This window comes from Nannobrachium achirus (genome assembly GCF_963921795.1).
Source record: "Nannobrachium achirus genome assembly, chromosome: 9".
Classification (NCBI taxonomy): Eukaryota; Metazoa; Chordata; class Actinopteri; order Myctophiformes; family Myctophidae; genus Nannobrachium; species Nannobrachium achirus.
In genome coordinates this window covers 57,544,966-57,559,821 of record NC_137818.1, presented here as the reverse complement: position 1 = coordinate 57,559,821, position 14,856 = coordinate 57,544,966, and the positions used below count along the sequence as shown (strand labels likewise).

Here is a 14,856-nt window from a genome sequence, read left to right as displayed (position 1 = left end):
TGTGTGTGTGTGTGTGTGTGTGTGTGTGTGTGTGTGTGTGTGTGTGTGTGTGTGTGTGTGTGTGTGTGTGTCTTTGTGCGTTTAGGGAACGTTCTGAGTTACTGGTGCTTCTCCCCTGGGTTCAGCATGGCAGAACTAACGCGGCAGGGCGTGCGAAGCATCATCCTCACAAGTGGCACCCTGTCTCCTCTGTCCTCCTTCGCCTCCGAGATGCAGATGTAAGTCCTGTCGTCCCCCATCACTTCCCAAATGTCACCACGTGTAAAGCAAACATTGATACTAGGACTGCAACTATTGATTATCTCCTTAGCAATTATCAATTTCCTTTTTGATTAATCGTAGTAGATCTACTCATTTAGGTTTTGGGGGGAGGGTAAATCTATAGGGATGTGCCGAAAGCAAAATTCTTGGCCGAAACCGAATACTGGAAACATTTCGCCGAAAACCGAATACCGAGTGATTAACCATTTATAACCGTGTCTCTAGTTGATCACTCCATCCAGTGTGGCTGCGATACTGCCTGTTCAGGCTCCACTACTTTGTTTTGATGATGTCATATCACAACATCCAACAAGTGACTCACAAATTCTGTCATGCCCGGTTTCTTACACCATTGTTTAGAAAGCCGATAATACTACGTTCAAATGCGCATCTCCAGTTTCACTTCCTCTGCTGTGTCCTCATGCCCTACAGCCCGTTTCCTGTTACTCTGGAGAACCCGCACGTGATTCAAAAGGACCAGATCTTTGTGAGCGTTATCGACCGAGGGCCAGATGGCGAGAGGTTAAGTTCAACCTATGAAAGACGGTAAGTATCACTACTAGATGTGTTTACTGTGCATACTGTCTACACCTAGCCTGACACTCAGCCTGAATTAACATTTCGTTTCACTTCATTATTCAGTCTGAACTCTGTTCCGCCTACGGCGTTTGCAGGGATGGGCGTTGCCAAAAAGAGGCAGTCTTCAGCGATTGGTTCACCGACCAAAACATGACATAGTGTTGTTATGTGTGACTGGCTAGTGGCTAGCCTGTTGCTTGCTAGTGCTACTTGCTAACCAAAGAAACAGTCAGAATAGGAGCACTACGAACTAGTAATCAAACACAACATAACATGCCTGCTACTGGCGTTTCATAGCGAGATCGATACGATCGCATTTTACCGCAATTTACCACATTTTATCGCAACGCGATGCGCGGTACGGTACGGCGGCGGCGCTGGTGTACTTGGAAACACACGAGTTCTGGGAAACCCCCACCCACGCTGATCACAAGACGCTGATTCACGGCGCTGATTCGCCGATCGGATTTTCAACCGAGGCAGGCCCTGCTCAATGAGAGCGATGCTAGACCTGAATCGCCAAACCAAAACATTAAAGGGGTGTGGCTAGCGATTCAGGGTCTGGAACTAGGCTAGTCTACACCAGGGGTTCCCAAACTTTTTTGTCTCAGGGCACCCCATGAATATTTTTTTAATCCGAGGCACCCCTACATTATCATTTTCACTCCCAGCACCTAATATTTATAGAATATCGTCGGTGTCGTCGGGTGGAAACCTTGTATGTCCAAAACCGTTAGTTTTGTATTTATCATCTATAAAATGTACTAAACTAGTGAAAACAGCCGATCTACAAGCTTGTAGATCGGCTGTTTTCACTAGTTTTGAGCGACAGTCTTGTATCATGAAGAAGCTTTTACCAAAAGACGTACACATTTGAAACTTGAAGATACAAGGTTTCTGCCCGACAGTGACGATATTTTAGTGATTATGTTGCGAGGAAAACATTGAGATACTGTAATAGCCATTTTGGTTAGAACTGACTGAAAATAACTGCTGAAGTTTAAAATGATAATAAATATTTTTTCAAGTGTCCAAATAAATTCCAAATATTACCAATTATCTCGCGGCACCCACTTTGAAAACCCCTGGTCTACACAAAGCTCTGTTTACTGTGAATAATCAGATTTAAGTTGATTCTTCAGTTCAAGCATTAACATACAGTATTTGAAGGAACACAACATGCACCAAGGTTTAGATGGATTTGTTTGTAGTCTGATTAGCAGATTTTATGGCACCAAATGATTCAATCCAGCTCGTTTTGGATTCGCAGTCACTTCCAAACTGTTGGCTTTCACCATGTCTTCATATTATCATTCTTTTTAACTGTACAACACCATTTTCTGGTGTGCATACTAGCAGATGGGTCTCATTACCATGATGTAATGGCAACAAAGCCTGCACTATGACAACTATGAACGAAAGATCTTTTCTTTTTTCTTCTTTTCCTTTTTTTTTTTGGTTACGTATTACACAGCCGTCATGGTGATGAGGTAATGATTTGATAAAAGATACAGTTTCTTTTACTGTTAGCACTGAGACGGGATGACTACCTGTTACAGTATGATGTAATGATGTCATTTGAACGTTAGGTCATCAGTCATCACCAATATTCCTTTTGCAATTTCAAAAGTGGTATCGAGAAAATGAAACAAAAAAGAAGACACATTTGCCTTCTTGGTCTCTAACATTGACATCTCAACCATAGACACCAGCAACGTCCAGTCATTTTCATTCAAACATTACCACTTGTATGAAAATATGTTTAACGGCCTTGTTAAAGAAATAATTCTACATTGAATAAAAATGAAAACACCTACCACCACATGTCAGTTTGACATGCAGTAGTTATACATAATATAAGCTTTATCTACAGTAGTACCTTAATCATGTTCCTTGAAATGTGTATCGAACAAGTTCTGTGTCAACTGACGCTTCAGGACAAGCATACTTAAGTTCACTGAAAGAGATGTTTGTTACTTTCTTATCTTTCCTTCTTTTTTCCATCCCCAGGTTTATCCCTGAAAATATGGCTTCTTTAGGTTGCACTGTTGGTAAGATAAATCACTAATGTATGCTAGACATATTAACCCATTCAGGCCGGGTACACATTTTAATGTATGGGAGGGGCTTACAGTACATGTACAGTATGTTGCAACATATTTGTTTTTGTAGGCTAAATTCTGATTTAGGCCAAACTATAGGTTAGGCCTAAATGGGTTAAACCCTGTTTCTGTGCACATGCTGTTTCCACTTAACCCACATCTCCATCCTTGCCAGTTAGTCAACATTCAGCTTTTTGTCACGTTAAAGGTTGTTAAATACCAGAGGCGCGAACGCGTGATGAATAAACACGAAAATGCAGTGGTGAATATTTCACATTTATGCCTACAGTATTTCCACAATGAAAAATCAATCTAGTTCAAATAAAATATTTGATGTGTCATGTCATCATCATATATTAGAGTTTTTTTTGGATGTACTCATGACACAAACAACAGTGTAAAAAAATATATATTTTCTGGTGAATTTATCACATGGAAAAAAAAGAACACCCTGCTTTGTGAGAAGTGATGTTATATTATTCAGTGGAATAAAGAACAGTAGTAAAATGTTTATAGAACGGTACAGTATTTCTCAAGCATGCTTGAGTATATTTACAGACATTCCCATTTAAAGCCATAATATTATTTGTGACAAAGAGGCATGTCAATGCTGTAACTCATTTAGACCTGGTGCTAGGGCTGTCACAATTATTACATAATCGTCTAATCGTGATTATTTGACATTATCGCAATTATTTTGTCATAATCGTCATAATCGTGAATGTTGAAAAATGTCCGAAATAGTGGAAATAGCAGATCTACAAGCTCAAAAAACACAATTAAATCGTTAATCGGCAATTATTTGAGTGACAATTAATCGTCATGTAAAATGTCATATCGTGACAGCCCTACCTGGTGCTACCTATACGTTGTTGTACATTTGACTGGTTGCTAGTGCTACCTCCGTGTCAGATTAGTATTTGCTATACATATAGCAACATCATTTTTTGAGTGGTGGTCTCACCGCCACTCCTGTAATCAGGTTTCACAATGCCGTGTCCGTATGTATGTATGTATGTCTGTCGCCTGTCATACCTCTCCTGACCACACACGTTAAAGGAGGGGCGCTATTGAGCAGGCAGACTCAACACTCTCTCTCTCACACACACACACACACACACACACACACACACTGTAGACACACACGACTATTTTTATTTGACCACCACTCAGTTCACAAGGTGTGATTTTTTAATGAAATTGAAGGTTTTCAGAAACCTTAGGTTAGGTTTTAGAAGGACTTTTTTGAATCGTCCTCAGGTCTAAATGTGTTTTAAAGGTAATCATCCGATCTGTCATATGAAATGAAGGCCAGTGTTTGTCTGTGTGTCACCTTAGCTAACCTGGGTCGGGTGGTTCCTCATGGTCTGCTGTGTTTCTTTCCCTCCTACCCGGTCATGGACAAGACTCTGGAGTTCTGGAGAGTGAGTAGTCCTCAAATCAATTCATCATAATAATGTTGTTGCCATACAGATTTACTAGATTAGGGGTTCCCAAACGTTTTTGTCTCAGGGCACCCCATGAATATTGTTTTAATCCGAGGCACCCCCTACATTATAATTTTCACTCCCAGCACCTTATATTTATAGTATATCGTCGTCGTCAGGTGGAAACCAAGTCCAAAACCATTCGTTTTGTATTTATCATCTCTAAAAAGTACTAAACTAGTGAAAACATCTGATCTACAAGCACACAACGCCTCGCATCTTGTAGAACGGCTGTTTTCACTAGTTTTGTGCGACGGTCTTGTATGATGAAGCAGGGCAAAAGACATGAGGAGATACGAGGTTTCTGCCCGACAGTGACGATATTTTAGTGATCATTTTGCGAGGAAAATGTTGAGATAATAGCCATTTTGGTTAGAACTGACTGAAAATAACTTTGTACTTCAAGTTTAATATGATACTAAATATTGTTTTAAGTGTCCAAATGAATTCCAAATATTATCAAATCATCTCGCGGCACCCCTGGACTGCTGTCACGGCACCCCAGGGTGCCCCGTCACCCACTTTGAAAACCCCTGTACTAGATATTTTAGCTGACTGTAGCTAACGTGTCCTCTTCCCCAGGCAAATGGACACGCGGGGCGCATCGAAAATATGAAGCCAATGTTTGTTGAGCCCAGAGGAAAAGGCACCTTCACAGAGGTCAGTTTGGGTTGATTTGTTTTGTCCTCTCATCTGTCAGATCTTGTCGATGGCGTGTTCTCTCCTCCGCGTCATCAGTGCCCATACCCTAGGTGGGTTTGGCAAAAAGGCCTTTCTGTGTGGAGTTTGCATGTTCTCCCCGTGTCCCCTAGGGTAGGTACCCTCACAAAAAAACATGCAGTAATCCTGGTCTCTATACTGCCTCCCCCTGGCCAGCCGGGGCACCTGATGGAGGGGAAAGGAACTGGTTGGAATAACGTGTTCCTTCCACGCGCTACGTCCAACCATGAAAACTCCCCCCTGTCAGGTGAAAAGAAGCGACCTCATGCATAGAAGGAAGTATGAGGTCAGTCCGTTGTCTCCCCAGGTTGGCAGAGGGAGTCTAGTGCCCAGGATTACATTAGATAATTGACACCAGGTGAAAAATGGGTTACAGAATCGTGGGAGAAATTTTTTATTAAGATGGACTGAAATGTGTTGGAAATACCTTGGTCTATGTCTATGGAAAGGCTAGGTTATATTACTTTGCATGAGTTAGGTCTAAACATGCTCACGTGTCAATATTAACCGCAACAAGTGTGACCTCACTTCCATACCCATTTATAGGTGATCGATGGATATTATAACAAAGTCAATGATCCCACATCCAGAGGGGGAAGCTTTTTTGCTGTGTGTCGAGGAAAGGTGAGGTATATTTCTTCATATTCATTTTTGTTTTGTTTTGTTACATCTCATGAATATGTCATTGTGTGTCTTTGTGTGTGTAATCTCAATATGTATGTCAGGTGCCACTGCATATGTGGGGTGTATTTAAATGTAATCGCTGTGTGAGGGATTCTATGTGCAATGTGGTCTGTAGTGTCAATAGTTCTTTTTTAAGTAATTCCCATCTCTTACCTGCCATCATCAAATACTCAATACATTTCACTTACTGATTGTAAATCAATTCTGCAAAAAGGCACAACTTGTAATCATAGAATGTATTGTTATAGCTATCATATCCTCATATATTTAAAAAAGCAGAACTCGAGTCTCTGTCAATAATGGCCACGGGATCTAAGACCTGAAGGTTTTTCTGACATGTGTGCGTGTGTGCGTGCGTGCATGCGTGTGTACTCAGTTTGCAACCCTTAGGCTGACAGACTAACATTAACAGAGTAATATTGTGTTGTTTTATAAACAGTAGATGTCATGACAACATGGACAATGCAAAGGTCGAGTCCTAGTGTCAAATTGGTTGAAAAGAGAACAGATCATGGTGTTGGGTGACTTAATATACAATGAAAATCTATACACTACCTCTAGGGCTGTCACGATATGACATTTTACATGACGATTAATTGTCACTCAAATAATTGGCGATTAACGATTTAATTGTGTTTTTGTCATTGACAATTACATTTCTGTTTGGCTTTTAGGCTTTGAAGTTGCACATGGCAGATATGACACAAAACCTAAATACACAAAGAAATTACTGACATATTCGACAACTTTATACTACTTAAAATAACATTGATAGTGGAAATAGCCGATCTACAAGCTCACAACGCGTCGCGATGCGACGCGTTGTGAGCTTGTAGATCTGCTATTTCCACTATTTCTGACATTCACGATTATGACAAAATAATTGCGATAATGTCAAATAATCACGATTAGACAATTATATAATAATTGTGACAGCCCTAACTACCTCATTCACTTCTTGCATGCAGGCAAGCGAGGGACTGGATTTTGCTGACAATTATGGACGTGGCGTCATCATCACCGGTATGCCCTTCCCCCCAAAGATGGATCCCCGTGTGGTCCTGAAGATCCAGTTCTTGGACGAGATGTGCAGGAAGAAGGTTCCCGGGGTGAAGGTAAAGCCTAACTCTGTTTCAGGATGTATGCCTGGGTGCATAAGACATTTTAAGTCAGCATAGTACTTTAATTAATTAATTTTGGACAGACACACAGTCTGAGACAGACGGACCAGGGCACACGAGCGGAGTGGAGCGATGACAAAAGCCGCTCCGCGCTCCAGAGGGCTCTTGTCCCACTCGCTCGTCACTCTGGTCTGCCACCGGGCCGCTCCGCTCCCCGCCGCTCCGTCGCTCACCTTGATTTTCGCATCTCTCGCTCCGCACTCGCTCCACGCTCCGCTCAGGGTCGTCACTTAGGCGTCTTACTGGTTGTATTATTATACTATTTAAAAAATACATTTTTTTTTTTTTTTAATTTTTACATTTTTCACATATTTTACCAGCTAATCTCCGGCGCCGTTGGCCCGGTCGCTGCCAAAATGAGCACACACCCTCCCTGGATGCCAATTCAGAACCTCTGCCCCACATTTTTTAAATGGCCCCTTTTTTTTTTTGCGCCACCATGAGGCCGATGTTTGCAAAACACATTTCTGTACACTACTCTTTTGTCCACAAATCGGTAGAGAGTAAGTATCTCTACAGTCATGTGATCAACATGGATCTGTCCGATTTTCCATATTCCATCCTGATTGGCTACAATTGGCTTCCAAAGTTTGCAGGATTCAAATCATGAACACAGCGTGCAATCTTGGTGAAATTGGGCGCGCATGTTCCCACTAGGCCGAGGAAGAAATGCCATTTCAAATTTCTCAAATCAGCCTCATTGTGGCGCTATAACAGGGCAATTTGTGTTTTACCTTTAACTCCACCGATAAGTGGGAAACTTTGTATGCGCACTCCCTAGAGGCTAAGGATAAACCTTTGCCCTGCATTTTTCACATTTGCCTTTTATAGCGCCATCATGAGGACAACTTATGTAAAACACGTTCTTTGCTATTACTCCATCAGATTTTCTCCAACAATCATGCAACTCAGTACACAGTAACTCTATAGTCATGTGATCAAGTCCGATACTTCTGAAATTTCATATTCCATCCTAATTGGCTAATATTGGCTTCCAAAGTTTGCAGGATTGCTCTGTTTTTGAACAAAATGCCTCAAATCATCAACGCAGCTTGCGATTACCATGACATTTGCAACACATTTTCCCACTAGGTCAAGGAACAAATGCTACCCTTTTCACATTGGCCTGTTATTGCGCCGCCAGCAGGTAGACTTTTGCAAAATATATTTTTGGAACACAATGACTCAAATCATGCATGCAGCATCTGTCGGCCATGAAAGGTCTAAGATTAGCGAAGAACACATGCCACCCTTTTTACATTGGCCTATTATAACACCACCAGGATGCCAGGCCTGGTGGAGACCTGTACTCGGAAGAGCACTGCTTCTAGTTATAGTAATGATTCACCAGGAGTTGTTTGTGCTTAATAAATTCCAAAATCCAAAAATGTACTGTCTGGTGTTCCATGGAACCACAAAATAGCCGCCACTGCTATGCCCTATAAGGCTTGAGAGCACTGAATGATTCAGACCTTTCCCCTGTGTGATTATGTTTACGCCATGTGTTCAACACCAGTACCTTTCTGGGAACGAGTGGTACAGACAGCAGGCGTCTCGGGCTGTGAACCAGGCCATTGGCAGAGTGATTCGTCACAAAGACGATTATGGTGCCATCTTTCTGTGTGACCTGAGGTAAGGATGAGATAACAAATAATGGCAAAATGAGTCGTAAAATACCATTATTTACACATACATCCATTTGGAATTAATAATTCCCCCTGCAGGTTTAAAAGTCAAGACGCCAGAGCACAGCTTCCTTCGTGGGTGAGACCGTATGTGCGCCAGTACGACAACTTTGGGCATGTGGTGCGCGATGTCGCTCAGTTCTTCAAGGTTGCACAAAAGCTGGTATGTGTTTTACACGTGTTATTCTAAAAATGATAAAGAATAATGTCTAATTCTTGTCTGCTGCTCCAACATTTACAGTACTTGGGCAGTGACAATGACGTTTCAATCGCCAGTGGAAATTGCATTAGGTATCCTACCTTCGACAGATGATGGTTCTGCTCGCTTCTGGTTGTTTGTGCAATGCATTGTGGGTATGATGCTGCCAGTTCAGGAGAAACTACCTGTACAATACATTATGTAATATTATTTGATGCATTACATTTGAACACTTTGCTGAAAGCTAAATAATCTATGAAAAATATCAGGCTAAAGATACTCTTAACTCAGTCTGTGCCATATTTAAAGTGGGATGACCTCTTATATTGCCAGTTCGCCAACAAAGGGTTAAAAAAATAGTGTGCACGCTGGTGCACACATTCGTGCACAGATCATGCACTATGCATGTGCATGCTTTTCACAGCTTTCAAACAAAAAAATCCGCTTGGAAATCCGTTCAGGCATTCAGGAGAAAGGAGACCTTATGTTTTCTTCAAATGTAAACAAACATGGCTGCCATGTTTGAAAGATGGGGTTGGTATGGGGGTTAAACATGCAATTTCGCGATCGCGATCATGCCTAGTACACTGTTGGAGGTCCAAAAAAAAATTTTTCAAAAAAAAAATTTTCAATTTTTTTTTTTTTTTTTTTTTAATTATTTAAAAAAAAAAGACGTTCAGAAGACGTCTGGCAGGGAGGTCCATAGTGAAAAAGACGTTTTAAAGACGTTTTTATCATAGAAACTTCTTTTTTGGCAGGGTATGAGTTAAAGGCCCACTTCACCTCTGGGACAACCAGATCTTATTTTATTGCTGTTTGGGACACGATCAACACAATCATTTTGCTTCATATGATCATGCATGATGCATGATATGATGCAAAATGCGTCACTAGTCATGCTGAAATACTAAAATATCTCAAAACACAGATTGAACACAAAAAAATAACTCAGGTTTTGAATTCACTGTGCATTAGTCTCCACCCCCAACTAATACATTAATGGTTGCAGTTATACACAACAATTATTACACATAGATCACTTAATTGTACTGTTCTATTGTACACATAGATTACTTTATAATTTTATTATAGCAATGTTTGAAATCCTGATTTCATTATTCCAATTTAATTGACCTATTTAGTTTTGTGATGCTGCACTGTGTTGTATTTCTCATTGTTTTGATTGACTGACTGACTGACTGATCTTGTTGACATTTCACTTTTAAACACAACAAAGAGTGTCCGCACACTTGTACTGTAGCTTCTGACACAGACATATTTTGTATTTAGGACCAGGAGAGCATTAAGAACCGACCAATTCTATTATTACCGTAATTCGGTTTTGTGTGAAACTTTCATGTTCAGTGGGTCATGGCGGTGTGAAATGGTACATTAATGCCAGATTTCCTGCTGAGTGCCATGGTGTGCACTGAAAATACTAACTCATAAGTGAGTTAGTACTCATAAGTACACTAACTCATAAGTGTTGGCTATTTTCGCCAAGCAACACCCATGCGCAGTTAAGTATAAATCACGTATTACAGTTTGGAGGAAGTGAAATTAGTCTTGTTTACTAAGGCTCGTTGTGTGTGAATGTATTATGTGACAGAGGCCCCTTCTGGATAAGAAAGGTGAAGTTAAGAGCCGTGAAAAAGTACAGTCTGCAGAAACCCAGCCTTCGACCTCCACAAGTTACTCATCCTCCTTGAGCTGTCAGACCCAGAAGGCCAAAATGCTTGACGCCCATGTTCCCAGTCTCAAGAGGAGAAAACTGAGTGAGTCAAACAGACCATTACGCAGAAAATGTTGAGACCCACTGGCCTACTATTACCTTCCTACTGAACCCACCGGTGGAGGTCAGCAGCAACAAAAGACCACCGTACGAGAAGTGGAATTGGGAATTGACATAACTAAAATTGAGAGAAAATGGGGCAAAAGATAAAAAATAAAAACAATTCATCGTCCTTTGTTCTTTCTTTCCTTCTTTCCTTCTCTCTTTCTTTCTCGTGTCCTCAGATGAACAGGGCATGGCCAAGCTCTGTATAGAGTATGAAACAACAGATGTGCAGCGCAGCCAAAGGAGACCAGCCAGCTTGTTGCATGCCCTGGAGCACAGCGACCAGCCCAAATTAGACCTAATGCACTCCTTTGTGGGAGAGGAGAAGGTAATATTTAGTTGTTTTTTTTCTTATTTTATTTTTTATCTTTTTCATTATTTTATTTTGGCCATGTCATTATTGGCATAAAAAAAATAATGAAATAGAGAAAATAGCCGATCTACAACCTCACAGTACGTTGCACCGTGAGATGTTGTTAGGTTGTACATCAGCTGTTTTGTGTTTTGCTAAAATGTCATGCAACACTGTATGACCAAGAGGGTGATTTAAGGACCACCATACAACTACCAGTACATTTAGATCAACATGCATTTAGTATACTGCAATGGTGAAGATTGTGTATAAAACAAGGGTTTAATTATTCTACCCTGGCTTCACCTTCTTTACCATAGAAGCAACTGAAAATACCTTGAATGTATTCTTTTGCACAACCAAAACACAAAGCTGACATTCCAAGGTATTGCAACCTTCACTAAGTATTTCAACATCAATTTGTCCTAGATGAGCAAATATTCACTGTCACAGTCTATCCTGACTTATTGATTAGGTAACTGTGGAAAGTAGAAGTTTCCGGTAACTGGCATGCAAACAGACAATGTAAGCTGTAACCTATACTACCCTCACAGGAGGGTGGGCAAGGTCAGAACAATATATCATCATTTTTATCTCAAAGTAAATACCTATTCAAAATAGCAAACGTCAATGGTATGATCAATATAGTTTCCCCCCTCACCCTGCATGTGCAGCTAAAGCCAGCCAATCACAAACATCCCCTCGTGCTCCCAGTTTGTTTTATAGCTTTGTTTCAAGTTCAGCGCATTCAAATCTTCTTTCCCTGTGCTGTCCTCCGCATAGACAAAAGGTCAGTTAAACTCAACAGCATGAGACGAGCATGACCCTGTCAGTTTCAAGGGACCTGCTCGATTGCTACACATTAGTTTTAGATTAGTTTCGAACCGGCGATGCTGCCAGGCATCCATGCCTATGTGGCAAATGCCTATGTGGTATGCGCCTGGACCAGTAGGCCAGCGGGCGCCCCTGCTGAATTTACAAGGCAACTTCATAATGATTGAAGAGTGATTCTTCAAGCCATAGAAAAGTAAGCATTTGGCTGCTGTCAATCCTGTCATGATATGACCTTTTGCCAGCTTGTACAATGGCTATTTTTGCAGCTTATGTGGTTTATCAAGTTTGTGATTTTAAAATAATCAAAAGAAATCCTTCTCAATAAAAAAAAAAAAAAGATTATAGAATCATTGCTAACGTATGAACAAGAACATACGGTAATACAGACGGGTGACAAATTAAAGGAAAACCCTGAATAAATGAGTGGACATACATAACAAATGCAGATGCTTCCATAAAGGTGTACTCACTGCATGATACAAAGTTACAGTAACATCCTATCGTGCTCTGTGGCGTGTATAAACATGCTAACTAGGCCGAGTTGACTTCGATTTTGGATCCAGATGGCAAGATAAAAAGATTTAAGTGAATATGAAATACGGTGCTTTATTGGGGAACGGAAGGCAGGCACTTCAGTCACAAACGTTTGAATAGGAACTGTGACAAAAGTGACATCTGCATTTCTACCCATGGCAAAGACATCATCAGCTGGTTGGAAATGGAGGTCCAAAGCACCCATTAGTTTTCACCGTGACTAGTGATGCATTTTGCATCATATGATGCAGCATGATGCATCATATGATGCTAAATGCATCACTAGTCATGCTGAAATACTAAAATATCTCAAAACACAGATCGAACACAAAGAAATAACTGTGTTGATCGTGTCCCAAACAACAATAAGATTTGGTAGTCCCAGAGGTGAAGTGGGCCTTTAATGACATTTTTCTTTTGTTTTACATTACATAGTTCATTAGTGTCACATGTAAGGAAAAGCAGAAGAGACACTCTTCCTCAGGTGACCGAGAATGTCAAATGGATAAAAGTTCACTGGTGTAAAATTCAAAGACATTGGTCTACAGAGATGAGTGATGTGGTCAGATGAGTCGTGGATGCGTGGCATACACAAAGAGTAGTCTGGGATCACTTCACTTTTCGGGCTTGTAACCGGTCTGGAGCGGAAACCACAAAACGTCATGTTGTAGTACTCAAAGGACTACAATTTGGCCGGAACTATCCACCGGAAACAGTTTTAACCCAAAATAATTCCCCTGCGCTCAAGGACATACTTTTAGGGCCTACCTAATAAAGTCCTTGATGCGGAGTAGTTTTGCTTTTGAAAAATGTGTTTGGTATATGCATCTTTTAGTCCAACTCGTAGCGACTGGAAAGACTACACTAGGCTACTCGAGCATTTTAATAGAGATTGGGGAAACAAACGGAGGGAACCAAATCAAAGCGACGCCGCTTCTTCTAGTGGTTTCCGCGCTTTAGGTGGAACCAAACGGCCTGTTGTGAACAAACACCAGGCTTTCTCTCTGAAAGCCTGATGGGCGAGGTTACACAAAGAGAACAACGCAGTGAGACAGCATAATAATGGATGGCTCTGTTATGCTGCGGGGAAAGCATTTTCCTTGCATGGTTTTGCTTCACTAATCCCTTATGAGGGAATGCTCACTGCAAATGAATATAGTTCTCTGTGATAAAGTTAACCTCTGATGAAGCACTGAATGGTTTGATTAGAATGAAAGTGATGTGAATCTCAGGCTATGACCTTCACGGTCACCATATTTCAACTGAAACGAACACCTGGAAGATTTTGGAATGGCTGCTGAATGAATGAGTGAGATAACAACTGTGTCGGCTCCTAGATTTGCCCCTGAATGGCCCGAGACTTTACTAAGACATGCTGGGTCTTGCCTTTTTGAGTTGTCACCCGTTAATGAAGGTATCCTGGACAAATATCTCTGGTGGGAACTCTGATTTCCTGTTCAAGTTCAAGTTACTTTTATTGCCACACAACCAGGTTGGTGGTAATTAGTTTCAGTTCAGAATGTTTCTTTACAGCTCTGACAGAGACAAGGAACAAGACATAAAAACACGAGGACATTTACACCATTACCACGTCCAACAATAAAAACATAGAAACAACAAGAAACAAGACAGACAACCATTTAGTTACGGTGACGGGGGGAGAGGGAGAGAAGTACTGAGGGAGTTCAGAGTTTGTATGGCTGTGGGGAAGAAACTGTCTTTGAAGCGGGTGGTCGAGGCACGGATTGATCTATAGCGTTATCCCATTTCTTTCTTTTTTTTCATTTTTTTTTTTTTCAGTTTTTTGTCACCCTAGCAAAAAAGAAAAAAAAGAATCATAATATAAATGTAATTAGAGTGCCACAACTGTTGGCTACTTTAAGGCCGGCTTTACACCTGAATCAGATCTGAGTCACTTCAAAAGTGGAATCCGATTTTTTTTAAATAGTCTAAATCCAGACAGGTCACATTCATGTCACATGAAATCCGATTTTGAAAAACCACATCCAGAGGTAGTTTCAAATCCGATCCATATCGGATCTGAGGACATCTGACTCAGTCTGAAAGCAGCAACCACATACACCCCATTGAGTTATATGCAGGTCACATGCAAGCCACATCAAACTGGCCAAGCGTCACTTGTGCTGCGCAACCCGAGCGCGGAGCCCCGACGTCATTACAGAGCGCAATTATTTACTATTTGATTACAGCGCATATTACAGCACGCTGAGCACATGAGAAAAACAAGAGAGGAGAGAGAAAACACGTGAACTAAATAGATACAACCAGAGAACACAAGAGTGAAGAAAAGGAGAGACAAAGTTTTTGTTGTCGCTTGTCTGTTATGTCGCATTTCCTGAACATGTGATCAACTAGCGTCAACGTTGTGACGTGACGTCAT

General features: G+C 41.0%; 1 protein-coding gene across 1 annotated transcript in view; it reads left to right on the top strand.

Annotated features, from left to right (window-relative positions):
* Positions 1-14,856, top strand: part of rtel1 (regulator of telomere elongation helicase 1) — a 34,170-nt gene that overhangs the window by 13,822 nt on the left and 5,492 nt on the right. The window contains exons 17-27 of the mRNA XM_080734094.1: positions 86-218; positions 694-807; positions 2,851-2,891; positions 4,281-4,366; positions 5,012-5,089; positions 5,696-5,773; positions 6,802-6,948; positions 8,531-8,646; positions 8,739-8,862; positions 10,508-10,673; positions 10,915-11,063. Of these exons, the coding sequence (XP_080590220.1) occupies positions 86-218; positions 694-807; positions 2,851-2,891; positions 4,281-4,366; positions 5,012-5,089; positions 5,696-5,773; positions 6,802-6,948; positions 8,531-8,646; positions 8,739-8,862; positions 10,508-10,673; positions 10,915-11,063 (1,232 nt within the window). The remainder of the gene's footprint in view (positions 1-85; positions 219-693; positions 808-2,850; positions 2,892-4,280; positions 4,367-5,011; positions 5,090-5,695; positions 5,774-6,801; positions 6,949-8,530; positions 8,647-8,738; positions 8,863-10,507; positions 10,674-10,914; positions 11,064-14,856) is intronic.